Source organism: Gavialis gangeticus, unplaced genomic scaffold (genome assembly GCF_001723915.1).
Source record: "Gavialis gangeticus isolate Ggan-Ray unplaced genomic scaffold, GavGan_comp1, whole genome shotgun sequence".
NCBI lineage: Eukaryota > Metazoa > Chordata > Crocodylia > Gavialidae > Gavialis > Gavialis gangeticus.
In genome coordinates, this window is record NW_017729025.1 from 128753662 (window position 1) to 128776271 (window position 22610).

General features: G+C 41.4%; 1 protein-coding gene across 1 annotated transcript in view; it reads left to right on the plus strand.

Moving 5' to 3' along the window:
• SPON1 (spondin 1) overlaps positions 1-22610 on the plus strand; it is a 465900-nt gene that overhangs the window by 437144 nt on the left and 6146 nt on the right. The window contains exons 8-14 of the mRNA XM_019519535.1: positions 2438-2639; positions 13696-13836; positions 16615-16690; positions 17257-17439; positions 17881-18051; positions 18165-18332; positions 19756-19920. Of these exons, the coding sequence (XP_019375080.1) occupies positions 2438-2639; positions 13696-13836; positions 16615-16690; positions 17257-17439; positions 17881-18051; positions 18165-18332; positions 19756-19920 (1106 nt within the window). The remainder of the gene's footprint in view (positions 1-2437; positions 2640-13695; positions 13837-16614; positions 16691-17256; positions 17440-17880; positions 18052-18164; positions 18333-19755; positions 19921-22610) is intronic.

Here is a 22610-nt window from a genome sequence, read left to right on the forward strand (position 1 = left end):
AAAAAAAAAAAAAAAAAAAAAAGAACAATAATTATATAACCAACAGTTACATTGTAATTTCTATACATGCAATTTCTAAGCTGTTTTTATAAAGAGATTGGAGGTGTGAGAGACTAATAACTAAATCCACAGAAGTTTTTCATCAAAATGTCCGAAGTAGCTTTTGTTGCCATCTACATATGCAGTGTATACATACAGTCCATCTGAGGGCCATGTATTCAGATACCTTAATTTGCTCAATAGTCTGTTTATTTCTCAGTATTCACTGTAAAATGCCTATAGGGCATGCTCAGAAACTATTTTTGTATGCCAGTAACATCCTTTTGTTATTTTAGTCTATTGGCAGTCTATGAGCACCAGCATGTAACTCAGAGGTATTGTATATCAAAAATATTTTATTCAGAGACCAATTTTGATACTTTTACTCATGCTACATAGTAGGGGTGTGCAAAATGAGCCATATTTGATTCAGATTTGGATTCTGCCCGAATTGGGGACAGTGATTCGATTCGTTGATTCAGATTACTGTCCCGATTCGATTCGGCTGAGTCCAAATCTGAAAATTCAATGCTGAGTCAGAGAAGCAGTGATTTGGCCATAGTCACAGCTTTAAATATTTTTTCTATATACCTTGAGGTACCAGGCATGGCTCACGAATACTGAGATAGTGGGGCTGATGGAGTGTCTGACAGGTGGACCACCCTGCATCGCCCCCCCACCCCGGCTTGGTGATTGGCCACAGGGGGGACCCCACGTGCCCCCGCCAGACCCAGGAGGAACCAGTCACTGAGCGGAGGGAGGGGGGAGATGTGGAGTTTCAGGGGCCAAATATCAGCTGAATCGAATAAGTGACCAAAGCTTCGTATAGTACCTTACTATAATTTTTATTTGTACTACACAAATTGTCTTAGGGTAGTCAGCATGGAATTCTACTCAGCATGAACAAGGTCTTCACAGTCTATCTAGGGTATTTAAGTCAATCCAGTCAACAGTTTGAAGCTACCATAAAGACCGTTGCTGTAGGCTTTATGGTAGGGACAGCCAAAACAAACTTTTTATCATTAAATATCTTGAATTGCAATTTTCTGTTAAGGCTCCTATTTGCATGATTTGCTTTCAAAGGAGGACATGGACACCATAACTTAGTCAACTCAAGTTTGAAACTAAATCATGTTTACACAAAGTACACCAAAAATACAATGTGTTTTTTGGGCTTTTCTCATTTTGAATATGCTAGGTGTTCTGTAAACAATGCTAAGGATCAGTGGAAATATATAAATTCATTTTTTTCTTTTTCAATGACACAACCTCTTATAGAAAAATAAATTCCTACAAACTGGGGGAGAAGTACAGTGTGTATGTTGGATATGTTGCAAATATAACTCCACAACACAGCGGATATGGGTGAACAAAAGTAACAAATTCTGGAGACAAAATGAATAATGTTTTAAAATCCATAGCAAAAAGATAGCTTTGGTTTGGGATTGATGGAAAAACTGAGTGTACTTTGGTCTGAGTATTTCAACTGAGGTAAACTCCCATTGAACTCAGAGAGAGTTTTGACTGAGTCGAACTGTCAGATCTAGATTAGTTGCAAGCGCAAAATTATATCTAAAGCAACCAGGAAGTTGTTTTGGAAAAGGTGGCACAATGAGTTAATGCTTTAGATGCACATGTGTAGATGGTGGTCTCAGTTTATATTTGTTTCTCATGGAATAGGAATTTGATAATTATTGGTCTAGATCACCAAGTCCTGCATCATTCAATGCAATTAACAGTTTCTCCTTAAGAACATCTCTGGCAAGAACTGGGCAAGTAGGGGTGTTTGCACATCTTCATTGACGTACATCAGCAGAATCTTGCATAACGCCTGGCTGCCTTCTCTGGGCCTGGCCAGCATCATCAATCTCTTACTTAGATAAGCACTAAAAGCTAACTAATGATTGCTTTACAAAGTTGTGCTTTTAAGCACTTTTTAAACTGCAGCCATAAGACCTGCCTGGATAAAAACATCCTGACAACCAAACATTTCATAGTTCTTCTGTCTAGATAAAAAGTTCTGGCAGTCAAACATTTCATAGTTTGTTACAGTATATGAGAGCCTACCTGACAGTCTTTTTTCCAGGGTTAAGAAACAAAGGGTACTTATGCAGCTCTTCATTCTAACACAACATAAACTCTAAACATCCTTGAATGCAGTAAAAGTTATATCATTAAATAATGCATAAAGGAAGGCTTACTGCTGAAAAAGATATAATGTTCTAGAGTTGTGTCATGCCCTCACTCTGTCCCATCTCTCTATTTGTCTTCAGATGCCAGATGCATATTGTCATGTTTGTGGTAACTCTTTCTGTTTTTAAAGCACAAGTTTCAGAGCTGAACAAATGACAAACTTTATTTCAACAGCTAATGTTGTTTTCCTGTTTCCTATTTGCAGTAGAGCTGCTCCCTCTGCTGAGTTTTCTGTAGACAGGCATCGTCATCTCATGTCCTTCCTTACCATGCTTGGACCCAGCCCTGACTGGAATGTTGGACTCTCAGCTGAAGACCTCTGTACCAAGGATTGCGGCTGGGTTCAGAAAGTTGTTCAGGATCTGATACCATGGGATGCTGGCACTGACAGTGGTGTTACCTATGAGGTATTCGTAATATTTGTAATGCCATGTGAAAACCTCTTTACATTTCTCCAAGCACTTTGCTTACAGGAAAACCACAGATCATTGAAACAGGTATGGATAACATTTATTATCCTTTATTGTGCCTGTTTTCCCACTCTGAGCATAGATGCTTCATAAGGGAAACAGGATGAGCCATAGACATGGAAGAAAATGCAGACGTAGTCAAGCCAGAGTTAGGACTACATGGGCGCATCCAGACAAGTGCAGTCATGCACTACATGGCACTGCAAACATGTTTGCAGTATCACATACTGCACAGTCTGGTGTTCTCTGCACTGTAAGGGTGTACTGCCTGAGCATGCACTGTGCTGGGTTTTTTTGGATATCCAGGGGTAAAAAAAAAAAAAGGGCGAAAAAAACCCCAGAGCAACACACACTCGGCCAGTGCACGCTGCTGAAAAATGGAGCTGGCCCTCCCAGAGCCACGCTCCACTGCCAGCCAGGCTCTGTGTAGAAGAATTGCTATGGTTGGAGCCCCAAGAGGCTCCCAGGACCCCAGGTAAGGCTGCTGGGGCCAGAACTAGGCTAGCCCCAGCTTCCCTTCCCCACCCATGGTAACTTGCTGCATGCCAAAGCATGCATGGGACAGGCATTCCCCAGGTTCAAGAAGAGGAGGCGCAAAGTGAACCACCACTACTTGTCCCCAGAGAGCCAAACATCCACACACATCCACATTCACAGCATCATGGGCGACTGGTGCCTCCCAAGTTGTGGGGGGCACCAGATTGCTGACATAAGGGAGGGTCCCCCAGCAGCCAATCACCAAGCCAGTGGCAAAACCAGAAGTGCACTTTTGCTGGCACTTTCCATTTCATGGCTGGACTTCCAGAGAGTGCACCTGCAGCCACATGCACCCCCTACGTGTTGCCAATGCACAGCGTATTGCCATATTAGCATTCAGAACTTGTTGAGAACCAAATTATGAAGAAAATCTAATTCCTATTTTTCTCTTTCTCTTTCTCTCTGCAAGTATGTATGGTTAAGCAGATGTTTAAGCTGCACCCTAAATAGGGATGCTTTCCTGTATCAGTGCTACATATTAGTTATTAATCATTTAATTTGTCTGAATAGTGCTATTATATGGTGCTTATCTGTGTAATATATGAGCAGATCTGCTTGCTATAAACCCATGCTGGTGGCCCCTTAACATTGTGTTACCCACTGGCCCCCTGCAAATGTAATCCTTTATGTTTTTTTCTAAGGTCTTGCCCAAAATAGAGGTGAGGCTAACTGGCCTATAATTACCCGGGTCCTCCTTTCTCCCCTTCTTGAAAATAGGGACCACATTGGCCCTTTTCCAGTCCTCTGGGACCTGTCCCGAGTGCCATAAGTGCTCAAACAGTTGCACCAGTGGTTTTGCTATGTCATCGGCCAATTCCTTTAGTACGCCTGGGTGAAGATCATCAGGGCCTGCCGACTTAAATACATCCAACCCTTCCATGTGCCCCTTCACTAGGTCAGTGCCAACTGTTGGTGGATTGGTATTACTCTCACTCCAGACTAAATACTCATTGGGAGGTGTATTTGTATCCACGTCCAGGAAAACAGAAACAAAGAAATTATTTAAGAGCTCTGCTTTTTCCATCCTATTAGTTATGAGTTGCCATAGTCCATTCTGTAGGGGCCCTATATTACCCTGTGCCTTCTTCCTGCTCCCTCCATACTTAAAGAAGGACTTTTTGGCATCCTTAATCTTTGTTGCCAACTTGAGTTCTGTATCTGCTTTGGACTTCCTACCTGCTTCCCTGCAAGTGTGAGCCAAGCAGGTATACTTCTCCCTGGTGGCTGCCCCCTGCTTCCACAGCCTGTAGGCCTCTTTTTTCCTTTGCAGGCTCTCTTGGATTTCCCTGCTCAGTTAAGAACGTTTTTTGGCTCTTTTGCCTCCCTTTCCATGTACTAGGATGGTGCCCCTCTGTGCCTGTAGGATCAGTCCCGTGAGGGGTCTCTTCTTGGACTCCCATCCCACAGATGTGATTACCCCTCAATCCCACCCTAACCAATCTCCTGAGCTCATTGAAGTTGGTCTTCCAGAAGTCTAGAACTACTGCCCTACTAGCTGTCTTTCCCACCTTATCAACTGGTGGTCACTATCCCCTAGGTTACCTTGTTCCTGTAGATCCCCCACCAAGTCCTCCCCTGTGGCCAGCACTAAGTCAAGTAAGGCATTTCCCCTAGTGGGGCTGCATACCTCCTGTGTTAGATGCAGGTCCTGTATGCAGGTTAAGATCCTACGTGAACGGGCAGACCTGGCCAACTGCTCTCAGCAGATGTCTGGGTAATTTAAGTCACCCATGACAACTAGGTCTTTTGAGCATACTGCCTTTGAGAGCAATATTTTCTGTGTTTTACAGAAGAGTAGTAATGGCACAGAGGATAAGTCAGAAGTTGCTTGTAGCACAGCAAGGAACAGACCCCAGTTCTTTAGAGTTTCAGCCCAGTGACATCTATTCCACTTTGCCTGGAATCTCCATTAAAACAGTAAATGGGATCCCTCTCCCCACCTTTCAGATGAGTGCCTTTACCTCTGAGTTATATGGCCACCTAGGGCACTTTTACATGTGCTCCAGGGGTGGGGGCCACACTTTAATTACAGCAAAGTAGAAGAGCTTCAAGAAGAGAGAGACTGAACACTCACTCTAATGGTTGGTTTTATCACTCTTGAATTAAAGGACATTATCTTTGTTTTTTAAAGAAAGGTCTCAGGTAGTCATTCCAGCAGAGGGGTGTCAGCTTTAAATCCTGAGAAGAGAGAAACACTTCCCTCAGCCCATAAGTAGGCACCTAGTCCCTTTAGTCAAGACTTAGTGAAGGTTTCTCCTTCATTTCCTTCTGGGTAACATGGGCAGTTCATTGTCCAGCATGTTGGTTTCTGGGTCTCCTGTTCTTAGGCACCTTACTCTTCTCTTGGCACCTAATTTGAGAGTCCAGATTCCATGAGGCAGAGTACCTAGAAGTTAGATGTTGAAACACACAGCATTAAAACAATTAAGGGCTTTTATGAGCAACTCAGTGGGTGTGTTTGCATGTGTAATTAATGCGCATCAATAAACTCCAGAGTTTATTGCTCCAGAGTTTTTTGCTCCTGGGTGCATGTTTGAATGTGCACCTAGGGATGCTTCAACGGTGTCCACATGTTTTGAGAACCTGGTAGGGGCATGAGGGTGCTTCAACATATGGGCTGTCTGCTGGCGAGCCCCTCACTGAAGCACCCTGTGCCCCAGCCAGCCCTGTTACCATATATACGTGCTTCTAAGTACAATAATTTACTGTGCTGCCAAATAGTATTTGTGTCTGATGGAACTATCCAGTGGTGCCATAAATTAGTCCACTGAGCCTTAAGTGCTGTGCATATGTAGATGGTGATGCTCTACTGTGCAGTGGATTAGTCTACTGTGCAGTAAAGTGCACATGTAAATGTGCCCAGTATGTGTTAAATCTGTGTGGTATTAAAGTTAGAACGTGCTCTGAGCAGTTGCACAGTAATGTTTACTACAATCTAAATGATACATCCCAGGCTCTAGTGTGGTGCTAGGGCAGCCCTAGCACTGGTGCTCCTTCAGTGAGGAGAAAAAGCAGGATTGGGCCCCTCACAGGCTGCAGTTCTGTAATCCCAGAAGGTAAATGGGGGGCTGTGAGACTCAGCCCCTCTGCTTACTGTTGCTCCTTACAACTTGAATGGACACCTCATGGGAGCACAAATTCCTTGTATTGTCTTTGTGGAGTGATCCAACAATAGCTGAACACATTTTCACTTAATACGATCTGGAAATACTCCTGCAAAAAGTCGTAACTTGCTTGAATGTGCGGATGCTTATATTTTAAGTGCAGTTAACACATCCTATATGTAATGTGTGTTATGGCCCTAAATCTCGGTTGTTAATCTAGCTAGTAAAGTAAACCTCCAAAGTGAGGAGAGCAGTGGTGGTAAGAAAGACAGGAAATTTGTCATGCTGCAGGAACAGGCTGAGGAAAGTATCCTTAGAGCGACTGGACTTTACTAGCAGAAGAAATATAATCAAGCAGATCCTGAATGAGAACTGTCCTCTTTAATTTTATGCAAGTACTTTATTTTTTGATGTTATATAGTCTTCAGACTTCTCAGGAAATATAAGCCAGCTATTCCCTTCTCTGCATATTCTGTTTCACTGATATGATTGAAAGAACATATGAACAGACAAAAAGCTATAAAAAACAAAACAGAACCCAAAACGTATTTGGCTCCTGGCCAAAAAGAAATGTGATGATATAAAATAGCCTAATTTTCTATTATGTGATATACAGGAAAAAAAAGAGAGATGCCTTTGTTTTTACAGTTCTTCTTCTATGCACCTGGCATTCAAAAGCTAGTTGTATATTCATGTAAAGACTATCTCTGGGCAAGTCAACAATATCACAGGTAAAAGCTGAATGTTTGTTTTTCACAGCCATGACACTTTCAGAAATACAAATAGGTCTGCTAGGGTTTTTACTAAAAAGCTATTCTACGTTCATTTGCATCACTGTTATATTAATGTAACTTCATTCATTCACTAAGTGAATGAGGAAGCAAGCCTTTCTTCTTTGTTACCTAAGCCTGTCATTATTGTGATTTATTTTTAATGAATTTGGCTCTATATACGTTCATAGTTATGGGAATTTATAATTGTTATATGCAGTTAGCTAAATGCAATTAATTGTTAAACAAGTGTTGTAAAAAAAATTTTCAAATAATTTCCCATGACAAAAGTATTAATAATCAAATATTTTGTGCCATTAATTTTCTTCTATTAAAAAGACAATTTTTACATTGCCTGCCAAGTTTATATTAAAACCTCTTCCTTTCTTTGCCCTATGATAAATTACATGATAACACAAAATATTAAGGCAACACTACACAGATTGGTAATTTTCATTAAAGCCAGAGAGCACTGTTTGTATGTTTTCAGTACACAATATCTGAACAATCGATCTAGAGCTGTGTGCAGTAATGTAATTATGGCTTCACCAGTCTGTATACAGATTCTTTCTCTTGTTTATAGCAGGATGTCTCAAATCTTATATTTCTGCCACTGTGTAAATCTGCATGTTTATATTTATATCAAATGTACTGCCTACTATTACTTTTGTTTTTAGTGGAATTATTGCAGTCTAAGTACCTTATTTCCTTTCCTTTGTAGACAGGAAAGTAGGGCTAGAAGGGAACTGACAAGGCCATGTAGTGCAGCCCCTTGCTCAAAGCAGGGTCATCCCTGACTAAGTCGTCCCAACCAAGTGTCTGTCTACCTGCTTTTGAAAGTTTCTAAGCATGACGATTCCACAACTTCTCTAAGTAGCCTGTTCCAGTGCTTGACTATGGTCGTAGTCATATTAAATCCCTCCTAATCTCCTGTAATTTCCCCTGCTGCAGTTTACAGCCATTGCTACTAGTCTTGTCCCCTACAGCCATAGAGAAAAGCCCTTGTCCAGCCTCTCTACAATCATCTTTCAGGTATTTGAAGATGGTTATTAAATCCCCCCTCAATATTCTCTTCTCCAGGCTATTAACTTGCCTTTCTTTCTGCCATTCCTCTTACCTATAAAAACACCGTACTTTCCTCTTAAGCCTTGCCTCCCAGGCCCCTGATCATTTTTGTTGCCCTGCACTGAAATCTTTCCAAACTGTCCATATCCTTCTTGAAATGTGGGGCCCAAACACTGGACATGGTACTCCATATAAGGCCTCACTAGTACTAAACAGAGCAGAACAATGACTTCCTTTGATTTGCAAGTGACACTTTTATTAATACAACCCAAGATGCTGTTGGCTTTTTTTGCAGCAAGAGCACACTCTTGGCTTATATTCAGCTTTGAATGTTGCTGTTGCAAACTATTTTTCCTAGATGGGATTTCCTGTTTACTAACCCAATATCTAACCTTTCTAAGACCATTGATTCTGTCTATTCTCCCTATAGGTCAACAGCTCCAAATTTAATGCCATGCCTAAATTTAATTAATGTCCTGTTACTTTCTCTTCCAGATAATTAATAAAGATCTTAACTGAAACCACTTCCCAAGTAGTGTAGCCATTTATCATCCTTGGAGACAGTTTTCAGTTTTAAGATAATGAAGACAGCATTTTTTTTAAACAGAAGCTTATAAAGAAAAAAGGTGGACTCTTCTCACATTTACATAATACTGTACCGCAGACCAAACAGTTATTCTGCTGTGCTGTTAAGCTGGGATCCCATTAGTCATTAATAAGCTAAAGCAGCCTGATTTCATTCACTTCTTGCCTTCTTAGGTAACTAAAATACAGAAAGTTAGATTTAGTGGCAAGAGAAGTTAGCAAAGGCATGATATTCAAACCAAAACTGTGCCTATGCTTAAATTCTTGTAAACAGCTTTTTAGGGCACCTATACACGTGCCAGATATCTGCTCCAACATGTGGTAATTAGCACACATTGGAGCAGACTTGATTAATCAAATCTGCTGGAGTGTGCTAATGAGCATGCTCCAGCAGCCTCTGCATGTGTATTCAGCATGCTTGAAAATGGTGGTGGGGGTACTTTAACTCAAGCTTGTTGAACACGTGCCCCTGACATCATTTTTGAATGCAGAACGCTGAATACATATGATACTGTGGGCACCTTAATTAGTGAGGCTCTTGGAGCTACTCTAATTAAAGCTCTCCCCCCTCCACCCTGCAGTACATGTAAAGATGTCCTTAGTCATTATAGCTAAACAAAAAAAGTCACATTAAAACCATTTTTCAGTAGAATTTTTTTTGACAAAATGATTTTTTGGGAAGAAAAAGGTGTGCTTTCTGTGAGAATCTATTACCCCTAAACCAAAAATGTTTTCATTGTCAGCAAAAAATACTACTACTACTAAATCAGCTATGTCACTGTGATGCCCTGTGGCAGTTGTGGATCATGTACTTATGCTTTTATCCTTCTGTATGAGCTAGGATTCCCCATTAAGACTGTTTTCCATTATGTACCATTGCCAGGGACTCTAAGGAAACACTGTGGTATCTCAACAAGAGAGTGACAGCACACCATGGGTAATAATGTTTAGGGAGCTTCACCCATTAAAAAAAAGCATGGAGGCATGAGCATTTGTGAATCAACATTTTTGGATTTCAGCCCAAATCTTTTGGTGTTGGTTAAGCTATTTTGGGGTTTCTTTTCTTTTTCTTTTGCTTCTTTTTTTGGCTAGTTTTTTTCATCTTTCTCAAAATTTTCTGTGGAAAGCCCAATTTTTATTAGGCGTTTTGACTTGCACATGGAAGGCTAGGTAGACATTGCAAGTTCATGTGAAGAGTTTTATATATATGTAACTCTTCATGTGAAGAGTTTGCATATGTATGATATGCAAGATTAAAAGCATGATTTGGATAGTTATATGTGGTATTTCCCAGAGTTTTTAATTTTCTAGTTACTTTTAGTGTCTTGTTGATTTATATTCTTGACTTGGATTAGTTCAGTATGCAGGACCAACTATTTTTGTCTGCTGATTGTTCTTGTAATTTGATTGGTGTCTAGGGTACTGTCTTGCAAAAAAAAAATGTTATTTACCTATATTTGGAAATTTGGTATTTTGAAAATACTAAATACTAAGGTTTTTGCTTGTAAATGAAAAAAATCCTGGGAACAAATAAATTGGTTTCTCCCTAAGTTTGTTCATATAAGTAGGTATATCATTTTAGATTTTTCAAGAAAACAGATTTCCTTTCATAAAAGACCTTGAAAACATCAGGTTTGGGGCTAGGATATGAAATTGATAATATTTGCTGCAATCTTCTATTTTTTCCTTTAATATATGAAAGAAAAGGGTCTGTGAAGCATTGCCCATTTTCAAATTTGGATTCACTAATTCCATACACTCTTTTTCAAACATTGATCTGGAGTAATGTTTAAGCTCATTATTTATTTATTTATGAGTATCTACCCCTATATACGGAAGTTGACAGTGTCTTCTCTTAGTTATTTGTGGTTTATTTGTGCATGTGTATGTGTGGAGGACTCATTTGTTAGTTAGGCTGCAGGACTGTAAATGAGACCAGATCAGGACTTCTGATAAAGTATACGTATTGTCTACAATTTTAGCCTTTCATGCTGTGCAACGATAGATATTTATGAAAATAGGTTAAAATCTTGGAAATGGAGGAAGTCCAAAAGGTTGTGACAGGATGGGGCCAGATGTGTGGTTATAAAAAAACAAAAAAAAACAAAATCACTCTCGAAGTTTGAAACAAAACTGTGAGTAAGAACAAGGGGACTGATGCTCCCAAAAGAATGAGCAAATTTGTTGTGGAATATGTGAAGGACAATAACAGAGGAGAAAAAAAGTTACAAAGTTTTGGATGAATCATATATGCTGTTCAATATTGGTACATGTGCCTGTTGTAACTATCAATTAAATGGATAATCAGCAATTATGCAGAAGCAATAGGTTTTTTATTACTGTATGTCCATGTCTTCCTACACTTGCCTTTTCTTTTCCCACCAGTGTTTTTCAACTGTTTTTTTACTACGTTCATCTCTTCTTTGTTCTATATATTGCTGTGTTTGTACTGTAGTAAATCATGTGTTTTGAAAACAAAAAAACCCCCAACTAAAATAATGTATGCATTGAGTAGAAGATTTCTGTCTGCTATGGCAAAGCAAAGCATTCAAAAGATTACTTTCCATCATCAGTTTCAAAAAGAAAATGTGTTTATCCTTATGTGCCTCTTCTGCCATCTGGCTGCTAGCTTTACTCATCCTCCCATAGCAAAATATGCCACTATTCCTTAAAACTAGTATCTCTAAAACCCACATCCTGTGGTATAAAAAAAATTAGAAAAAATAATTTCTAAAATCCAGTAAGTTGTTAATTAAAGCAGTTTCACCTGCATACTCAGGTGGAGATCTAAAGATCTTGTCCTTTTCACCTTACCTTTTATTGGTTATGGGTCTAGCTATGTTTTTAGAGAGCTTAGAACAATGGAGCCCCAGTCTTTGCAGTATTCAGCACTCTGATTACACAAGTAATATAATGTCAGTTCATTCTTCAGCCCTTTTAAAAATTCTATGTACTAATCGGAATTTATTTTCAAATTCTGGCTGTTCCAGAAAAACCAAATTTTATGTATAGCAGTAACTCTTTCATGCATTTTGATTGCTTTTATGTATAGCAGTAGGCATTTTAATGAGTTTTCTTGTTTACCTGTCAAAAAACAAAGCTAATATAGAAGTCAGTGATCAACACTAAATTTTTAAACTTTTTTTCCAGCTATGGTTCTGTTCATTTCAGGAGGTTTTTTTATGGCAATGTGTCAAAAGGCATGTGTGCACAACACTTTAAAGTGGGCTAAATGCTTTTGCATCGCTTTAATGGTGTCGGTGTTTGCACACCTTGGCGGGGTATTACACATTAATTCCAGCTGCTGTAGGAAATTCAGCGGTGTAATTGCACCTTAAATGACTTGGGATGCAGTAAAGTAAACTCCTTTGGAGGAAAGCACTGGGCTCCGTGCAGTTCCATGGCTTTGCAGGAAGCCCTGCAGGCAGCCTGGCAGCAGCTTGGGAAAGCAGGCTCCACCCAAGAAAAGAAGTGAGCCTGATCTTTTTTTTCGCTCCTGGATCCTGCCTGAGCTGCGCAGGGGCCCGGCGCTTCCCTCCATGGCTGCAGTGCCCCCCGGGACTGCCCAAGCCACGTGCCTGCAGGTGGGTGCCACCCGGGGGGGGGGGGGGGGCACAGCTGCCACAGAGGAAAGCACCAGTCGCACCCCGCAGCCCAGGGACCCCTCTGCCTGCTGGCAGCTCGCCCTCCCCTCCCTACCGGAAAGACTGGAAAGGGCTACGACCTGAGCCAGCCTTGCCTGTTTTAAGGTTATCAGAGAGCCCTAATGCAGCAGCGGTGTCTGTGTGTATACCTCAGCCCTGCGCCTGGAGCAGCCCTGTGCTCACCAGTGTCACGGTACCCCGAGATGACATAGCACCCTGCTTGAAAACCACTATGCTAAATAATTAATTTCAAAAGAAAGCACAACCACCCTGTATTTTGATCCTGCCAGTAAGTTCTGAGAATTGTCTCACCCAACTCATGTAGTCATTTGATCCTGGCCACGGATTTGGGTGTGGTGGGGCACTTTGGCAGCAGGCACTTTCCCCTGCCACTGCAGGGGAAATGCCATCTCTAGGTTCTGTCCACATGCCAATCCATGTGCACCCCCTCTAGCTCAGGCTGGGCAAATCCTGGCCTGGAGCTCTCTCCCCCTCCCTTCACCCCCCTCCCTTCCTGCAGGCAGCACCAGTGCAGGCCTGACTGGTAAAGGGATAGACAGAAGTTAATGAAGGTGCTCTGCTTTGGTACACCTTCATCATGTAAGAAGGCTAACGTGTCACACAATCAGGCACTTTTAAAGCACTCTGCAGCCATGAACTTCTGTCAGGGCATGGCTGGAGAGCACTTTTAAGGGGCCAATCATGTGACAAGTGTTACTTCTGTCAGTGCCCTTGGACAGGAACTAGGCATGAAGCTGCTTAGCCCTGTCAAAACTAAGGTGCTGATGAACAGAAATGGCAGGTTTAGGTACCTAGAGAACTTTACAGTCAAATACTGATACCTCTAGAGTTCCAGCTGTGTGGGGATTTGGGGCTTACAATTATGGACTCAGACACACAAGTTAAAAATAAATGCTGCTTTAGGCACCAATGTCCTTTTTTTTGCTTAAAGGTGTTTCCAGAGTTAGATAGTGGCTGAGCAAGTGTTTTAAAGATCAAAATTGAAGCCCTTAATTAAAAAGATCTAAATGAAAGCCCCTAATGTAGGGGGTGGGCAAGTAAGTGATTTAGTGTGTTAGCCTGAAATTCCAACCCAAGGGATTTACAGAAATGCTTCCTAGTGGATGTTCAGTATTGGGGGAAATTTATTTTATTCAGGATCTGTGGAAAGGGGCACTTTGCTTTTAAGTATTTCAAAGCAGCTCTAATTTCTGTAGCTGATTATTTTTTTCCTATGATTCAAAATGCATGTGTTTTTCATTCCTTTTCTTTTTCTTTCTGATTGCAGTCACCTAACAAACCTACAGTTCCACAAGAGAAGATAAGGCCACTCACAAGCCTAGATCATCCTCAGAGTCCCTTTTATGATCCAGAAGGAGGGTCTATCAAACTGGTAGCCAGAGTTGTCATTGAGAGAATCGCACGGAAGGTAGAAATTTAAACTTCTAAGAAAAAGTACATAAATAATTTAAAAACTGAAATGCTATGTTAGGATGATAATTTAAATATGTTTAATAGATTAATTGTTCCATAGATCTTGAAGCGCTTTTCATCTACTGGTGTAATTGCTAATTGAAGATTCCACAGCTGCATCCTACTTGTTTTTCTGCAGAAGCATAGGGCACCTATGCAGCAGCCTCAGCATCATATGTATTCAGCATCCTTATGTTTCAAAATGGGGGCAGGAACGCTTTAACTAAAGCTCATCAAGCAAGCTTTACTTAAAGCACCTCTGCCGCCATTTTGAAGCACAGGATGCTGAATACACAAGATACTGCAGGCACTTTAATTAGAGCAGTTCTTGAGAGCTGCTCTAATTAAACCCCCCCTCCCCCCCAGCTTAGAACATGTGTAAAGATGCTTAAAGAGATTAGAGATGACATTTTGTCACAAAATCACCTTGTCTGTCCCACTGCAAATGTGGGATGGAAACTTACAGTGGCTTTTCCAGTTCTTTGCCAGCTAACTCTCAGCTGGCTTAAGAGATGGGATTTCTCATTCTAACTTGTAGGTCTCATTCTAACATGTTTGATAGCCTTGTAGACCTTTGTACTGCAAATATTTCCTGATACTCCAGCTATTTGTCTTTTGTCTTAGTTTGGTTCTGTCTCTCCACATTATTCTATCGGAGATCCTCCTGAGCAAGTCAGTTTTTTCCTTGATTTTTTCAGACCATGTTATATAAACACATAGCCATTTACAAATATTATATAGAGAAACCTTCTGTATGCTTTTGAAAATGTCAAGCTACCTTGAAATCTTTGGGGCCTTATTAATCATAGATAATTTTCATTTTCCAGTCCCTTCATCATTGGTGTTGCTTTTTCCAAATTCCTTTAAATGTATTGATCTCAGTACACAGTACACAATAATATAAGTGATACTCCACCACCAATAAGTCAGGTGTACTGTTAATATCCTTCTTTTTGAAATGATGCTCCTGTCTATGAAGTTCAAAACTGTGCAGTTTGTCATTTTATGAAACTGCAACCATTTTAATTGTTCTTTGCTATCACCACTCAGTTTCTCAATTCATATCTACTACCCAAGTTTCTCCTTCCAAAACAATATTGGTAGTCCAGGTTTTTCTTTTGCAGGGAGGGAGGAGGAGTTGTCTATGGCTCCTGGCAGATGTTAAACTTAAAATGTAATTAACCTGTTGTGCCATAAATAGTAATCCTGTCCACATTCAGGGAATTAATAGCACAACAAAACATGAAACGAGCCACAAAAATATTCCACAAAATATGCGCAATATTTTTTGCAGCTGGTTTCCATCACACTTTAAATTGACTGGGTGGCAGGGTATGTGAGGGAGCAGGAAAGTTGGGATGGCCACCTGACAGACAGGTGAAGTCTAGGATCTGGGTTCCCAGGGAGCCAGGATCAGAACTAGAATCAGGAGCCAAAGCCAGAGTCAGGATTTGCCAGAAGTCAGGACCAGAATCAAGAGCTAGGGTTCAAAACCAGAGATCCAATAAGGGAAAGAAAGGATGCACACAGCAGTAAGAAGCAAGTACTTCAGCCTCTGCCTGGACAGGGTATTGTGGGCTGGGCCTAGCTTTTAAAGCTGATAGAGCCTGTTGCCTGTGGCCTCAAGGGATTTTCTGCCCTGATTGCTTCAGAAGGACCAGCTGGGTACTAATCTGGGCCCACTATAAATGGTACCTGTGTCCCTGTAGTCTTGAGAGATGAACTGCCCTGATCCTTTGATTGGGACTGGCTGAGCTTGGGCTCTGATCTGGCCTCATTACAGAATAGCCCTGGTATGCAGCCTGATGCTGGCTTCATGGTAGGGCTTGGTTGAGACCTCCACCATGTTGGCAAGCTGACAACCATGTGGTGCATCCCTGCATGGAACTGCCCGTTGCTGTTTTCAAGGTCCTGGCTTGAAGGGAGTTCATCTGCTAGGCCAGGATGCTGGGTTTCAGAGAGTCACCAAGCTGCATATGCAGTTTTCTGACATCCCTAGTGCACAGGGACTTTGGGATCAGGGAATCTTGCCTTAATTCAGGTACCCTAGTGCACAGGATCTTAAAAACAATCATGCACAGCTGGGCTGTACACAGGTTTTCTAACATCCCAGTGCACTGAGCTCTGAGTCTTAGAGCTGAGATCAACAATAATCTCGCTACACTGGAGTCTAGACCTGAACCCACTGTGGTTCCTGGGCTGGGACTCACAATCAGCTGATTGTTGGTCCATGCCCTGGGACTATGCCTGTTCATGAATACACAGAGTTACTAGTGCAGGGGGAGCCTGGGGCCGTGATCCTGGGCTCCCCCTACATTGAGAAGTAGTAACGTTACAATTTGGATCTGATCTCTGATCTCAAAATCACACCTCCTACCATGCAGGAGGTGCAACTGTTGGAATTGGTGATCTGATCCAACTGCACCATTAAATTAATGTGTGCCAGGGGCCTAAGAGATCCCACATCTCATGTTTTTATCTTTTCACAGTATTTTGAGTTCTGTTAAGGTGACGGCACAGGGTCTGGGCAGCATTTGAATCTGGTTGAAATGGAGTGGGTTTTTCAGTGGCCCTTTGCAGAGATAAATAACTGCATATCTGTAACATTATAACTGCATTACCAATATTGCTCCTGTTGTTGTGTAGCTTCTAGTAATTGATTTTATATCTCAGTACCAACAGGGGTATTCATATCAGTTTCCTAATTTAAATCTTCCTAACTACTTCCTTGCAGGGGGAGCAGTGCAATATCGTACCTGATAATGTAGATGACATTGTAGCAGATCTTGCTCCAGAAGAAAAAGAAGAAGGTATTTTTAATTAAGTTCTGCTTAGTGAGTTTAAATTTTGTTTCCTACTCCAGTGCTGATCTCATCTCTCTGTAGGATTATTAGTACAATACCTAAAATATCAACCCCTTCCCCCAACAAAAAAACACAACTTGGCAACTGCTAGTTGGATCCATATTCTTATACTGAAGACCTAAAGAACTGGCCATTGTTGGGGGTGGATTTTCAAAAGTGCTTAAGTGACTTAGAAGCAGTTGTCCCACTGAATATTAGAATGCAAGTTCAGTTTCCATTCTTTGAGTCACTGGCCTTTGGCTTTCATGCCCACAGAAGTTGGATAGCTTCAATATCAATAAGCTGGCAGGAATTAAAATATAAAACTGTCAGTGTACTAACCAAAGGAGAGGTATTTGTGGTAATTGTGTTTTCAGATTAATTTTTTGTGCTTTCAGTTTACAGTTTAAAACACTGAAAGCCTGTCAGCAAGCAGTGCCACATGCTGAACTCACACAACCATGAGCAAAGTGAAAAGGAACTGCATGGAGGACAACTGGTTATTGACATGTTCTGTTTTTTATTGGCTTCAGATGACACCCCTGAAACCTGCATCTATTCAAACTGGTCCCCATGGTCAGCCTGCAGTTCCTCTACCTGTGAAAAGGGGAAACGGATGAGACAGAGAATGCTTAAAGCTCAGCTGGACCTCAGCGTGCCTTGTCCAGACACACAGGATTTTCAACCATGTATGGGACCAGGGTGTAGTGATGAAGGTAATGAATCACAAATGCGGAGGAGGATGACACTGAATATTTTTAGTGGGTGGCCCATTTTAACTTTACTTTGAAAGCCAGCTACTGCTGCACGGTCCTATCTAGTGATGATGGTTGAAAAGTGCATGCATAAATGATTGTGTACAGATCTGCAAACACCCACATAGAGATTTATAGAAGCCCCTTAAAATTGTGGCCACTTGTGTCCACTATTGCATTTCAGTAAGCTGTCTGACTGGGTATTTGAAGATCAAGTAGGAGTAGGAAGAAGAAAGCACTAAAGTGAGGAACAGAGAAAAAGATCAGAAAGACAGAGCAGGCAGGGAAGGGATACACACGATAAACAGAAGTACGGATATCTGAAGAGAAAAGTGGGTAGCGATATATCAGGGAAATATTGCATATGAATATCAGCGAATTAAATTCTTTTCTGTGTCTTAGATGGCTCCACGTGCATGATGTCTGAATGGATTACGTGGTCCCCCTGCAGTGTTTCCTGTGGAATGGGAACAAGATCTAGAGAAAGATATGTAAAACAATTCCCTGAAGACGGTTCCATGTGCAAAGTGCCTACTGAAGAAACTGAGAAATGCATTGTAAATGAGGAGTGTGGTAAGTATTTGATTTAGCCTCATGAAATCTAATCAATAGCAAGAGCACTAAATGAACCATTACTTCAGTGAATGCCATTAGTGAGTGATTTTCTCTTTTGACATTATAAATAGCTCCTAGTAGCTGCCTTGTGACAGAATGGGGAGAGTGGGATGAATGCAGTGCTAGCTGTGGCATGGGAATGAAAAAACGATACAGAATGATTAAGATGACTCCAGCTGATGGATCCATGTGCAAGACGGAAACTACAGAGGCAGAGAAATGCATGATGCCAGAATGCCGTAAGTATCCATGAGCCATCTGCCAGCCTGAAAATTGAGATGACTCTGCTGACATGTTGCTTCAGCACATCTAAAGTGTGCCTGATAGGAAGTATTGCCAACCTTCACCCACCATGGAATCAGATTCTCCTCCTCACAGGAGTATGCATTTGGTACCAGTTGTTCTCAGAGGATGATATAACAGTGCCAGAAAAAAATATTCACTTGTATAGTACATGACACTTTGTTTTGCAAATAGCACAGTAGCCCTGCCAGTTAGCATATACTAGCAAAATACCTGCAAGCATTCATAAGTACTAGGTAATAGAACTCAGCACTTCATATTATTAGTACTAGGTAATAGTACTAGTAATAGTGAAGTACTAAGTAATAGTACTTCATAAGTACTGGGTAATAACATCAACTATCATTGATAGGTATTGTTGTTATCAAGGTGTTGAAAGGCTCGAATGAACAAATGTTCCTAAGTCCTGTGATCTTTTAAGAAAATGAGGAGTACAGTTTTCAGGATTTGCTGGACATGCTGAGCCTTAGGATTTAAACTAATACCTTCACCAGAACTGACACAGTATGTGAGGTGAGCAAAAAGTTAACATTTAGAGCCTGTGGAAAATTCCAGTGTTTTGCCAAAACAGGACAAAAAGCTACTCTCTTCCCCCTCCTCCCCTCAACCTCCCCCCAAAACCATGTTTCGAAAAGGTGAAAGGCAGAAATGTCTAAACATTTCTGTTCATCAAATTGTATGTTAAATTGTGTGCATCTGAGAAGCTTTGATGCCTTTGGGAGTTGCAGTTTGGCTTCCTCACTCCCCAAATCTATTCTGTGGGCTACATGTCTGGCATAATGCATTGTGGGCATGGGGATACACATGATGGAAGTTTAGTCAGAAGAGAGACCATGGTGTATTGCTGGGGTATAATCAAGCCAGAAGTGGATTAAGTGTGTGACACTCTCATGTTGGTAAAGTTCAAGTCAGCTCCCATGTAGCACCATAGAAGCAGCTGCAGACAGATTAATATCACACAGACAGAAAATTAAATATTTCAGTTCAGGCCAAACCAATGCCAAACACCTCATTTCAGTTTTCTTAATGGAAAATATTTAAAAGTCCAGTAAAGACCAGCTTTACTGATAACAACTTACATCCTGTTAGCAGTTATCTCCCACTAGAACTAATATAGCATACAAATCTGACTTTTATGCTTTTTAAAAATGTAGGTTCTATCTGAGCTTTTCTAAAGGCATCAGGACAGCTGTTTTTTTATATTATTATTATTTTATCTAAGCTGACAGCCAAATTCAGTATAGCTGTCTTTCTCCTTTGAGCACTCACATTTTGCATATTACTTCTTTTCAAATTTTTTACTTAAATGCCCACATAATAGGGTTCACAAATTTGCCAATTATTCTTTTCCTATATTAGATACCATTCCTTGCATGCTCTCACCTTGGTCTGAATGGAGTGACTGTAGTGTAACCTGTGGGAAGGGAATGAGGACCAGGCAACGGATGCTAAAATCAGCAGCTGAGCTTGGAGACTGCAATGAGGAGCTGGAACAAGTGGAAAAGTGCATGTTGCCAGAGTGCCGTAAGTATAGGAACCTGCCTAGAATGTGAAAGCTATTTAAGATGCTCTGCAACATAAGAGTCTAAACATGGTCACCCTCTGGGATGTGTTGGTTGTCCTTTGTAGCCTCTGGTTGTTGCTTTGACCCGAATGATTTCTCTGCATCCTCAAAGGAACTGTTCTATCTTATCTGAGCAATGAGGGAATCTGTAACCTTTCCTTGCTGAATCCTTCAACATCAGAGCCAGACACACACACAGTTTGAGATACTGTGCTGATACAGGGGGTAGCAGCTGGTGAAACAGTAGGCTCACCATGGTGAAGATGCATTGCTTCCCCTGCTATAATCTATTATGACAAAAGAGACATTCCCAAAGGACATGGCAGGGCTGTGACACATCTGTAGGCCTTTTCATACTTGGGGAAGCTCTCCATCACCAAGCTCTACAGCTACTCATGCAAAGCAAAAGTGTATACGTGATGAATAGAATGCTGCCCATGTACTTAACTAACTGGCAGGTTTTTCTCAGCTGCACAAGTGACTATTGGCACAGTTTATGATGCTGCTACCCCCTATTACCTGGGCAATATGGACACATAAGAGTATGTATTCATACTGAGAATGTGCAGTAGGCCAGGCAGGCAGCTACACAGTTATATGCATATACAATACATGCAAAATTGTAATTGGGCAAGAACTCACAACTAGGCAAGCAGGGGGTGCTCCCATGTTTCAGCCTCAGTAGTTGAGTGATTAGGGTGTTTGCCCGGGAAGGAGGTTTGAAGCTTTATCTCCCCAGTTTCTTAGCACAATGCTTTGCACCCTGCTACAGGTGTTGTACAGGCCCTTCTTCAGGCCTGCTTTTGAAGCTGGTTCCCTCATCAGCCAACAGTGGGAGATATGTAGGTTTAAAGAAAGAGAACCCAGAAGGTCAGTGGCTTAGTGAGATAGATGCTAGACTAGAAGGGAGCAGGCCCTGGGTCCTAGCCAGCTCCTTTGCTTCCCAACAGAACAAAAACCACTGCATTCTGCTGTCCTCTTTCCCCTCCCCCGCTGCTTTTTTAACCAATGACTACTAAGTGCAAGGTGCAGTGGCTCAACGTCAAGAGGAACAGTGGAGATGAGTCTAAGGAGTGACTGATTTGCAGTCTGGTTACTACAGCCTTGTGAAGGGAAGCCAAAAAAGACAGAGTTTTATTCTCTCTCTGGTGTAGAGCCTTGGTCTCCTTCCCCTGGGGTGTTTTTTAATCATTTGGGTTTAAACAGGGGATGGTCCTCCTTTTTGTTTTTTCTTGGAGTTACACCGATGTACACATGTACGTAACTGTCCAGTTAGTGTAATGCCTACTCTGCATGCTGAGTATACATCTGTACTGTGCATCAGTGCCAAAAATGCTACTTAAATGTCTGGGTAAGTGCTGTTTAGCTTCACAGAGGTTAATAGGATTCCACTTGACGTGCTTCAGAAAAATACTGTGAGGATGTTATTAAATTTTCAAAGATGCCCTGTTCTAAAAGATAACTGAGTCCATGTAAGGTGATCTTCACCTAACATGCAACATAGAAAGGACATTGTTTGTTTGTACACTATCTTCTACTCCAGGCATATATATTTACCTAGTCCTCAAAGATGTATTCAGTTGGTGGTGGGCATATCTACATGTGCAATTAATGCAACTGAACAAACTGTGGAGCAGTTTGTGCCGCAATTAATGACTCCTCGGTTCAGTGTCTACACGTGTACCCGGAACAGCAGCAAATTGAGCCAGGGAGGAGCAGTTTAGGCCAGAGCTGCTGCTTCTCTACTATGTCCCCCTGCAGCGACCAGGGGGAGCTCCAGGCTTCAGCTGCAGCTGCCCTGGTGCCAGGGAGTACAGCGGGCAGCAGAGGAGTTGTGGCTAGGCAGCAGATAAGAGTGTGGCCGCTTGCTGGCTGGGTTGACTGGGCACAATTTATGCCTGATTCATTATCTACACATGCATTTCTGCACAGTAAATAACTCTGCAGCAGGATAGTAGTATTTACAAGTACTACCCTGTTCTGGAGTGTATTAGTTTCCTGTGGCCTAATAGCACGACACATGTAGATGTGAGATGTTTACTGCAGAACTAATTAGACAACTTCAGTAAATGTCTGCTGTAAACATGTCCAGTGTGAACAACTGATCCTCTTTATGCACCTTTCTTAGACTCTTTCTAACTGTTTCTTTTAAGGAAAATAATTGTATAGAGAGTCTCTGCCTGCCTATATTTAATTATGAATGCATGCATAAATAATTGTACTGGATACATGCAGTGTGAATTCAGAAGCATAAACCTTCACAGTCATCTTCTATTTGGAAGCAGGACAACATGGGAAGCAGCAGTCCCAGTTTATCACACGTGCCTTAATTTAAAGGTTAGGAGGTTTTCTTGGTTTCCATGACTGTATCCTTGGTCTCTCTGCTAAGCCTATCAATAAGTGCTTTTTTAATGTGGATTTATGACCACTAGGAGCTGCGCTGAGACCATGACATACTGTCACATTAGCCAGGACAGGCAGCTAATGAGCTAGATGATGGTAAGGGCACTGGCAAGTGCTATTCCATCCTCCAAAATTTCAGGCAATGTGTGATTTACAAAGGAGTTCAACCTGCTCAGCTCTAAGTCAACAGGCAAGTTGTGCTGTTTAGTAATGCCAGAGTTTTTTTCTGGTTGTATCATTTAATCTA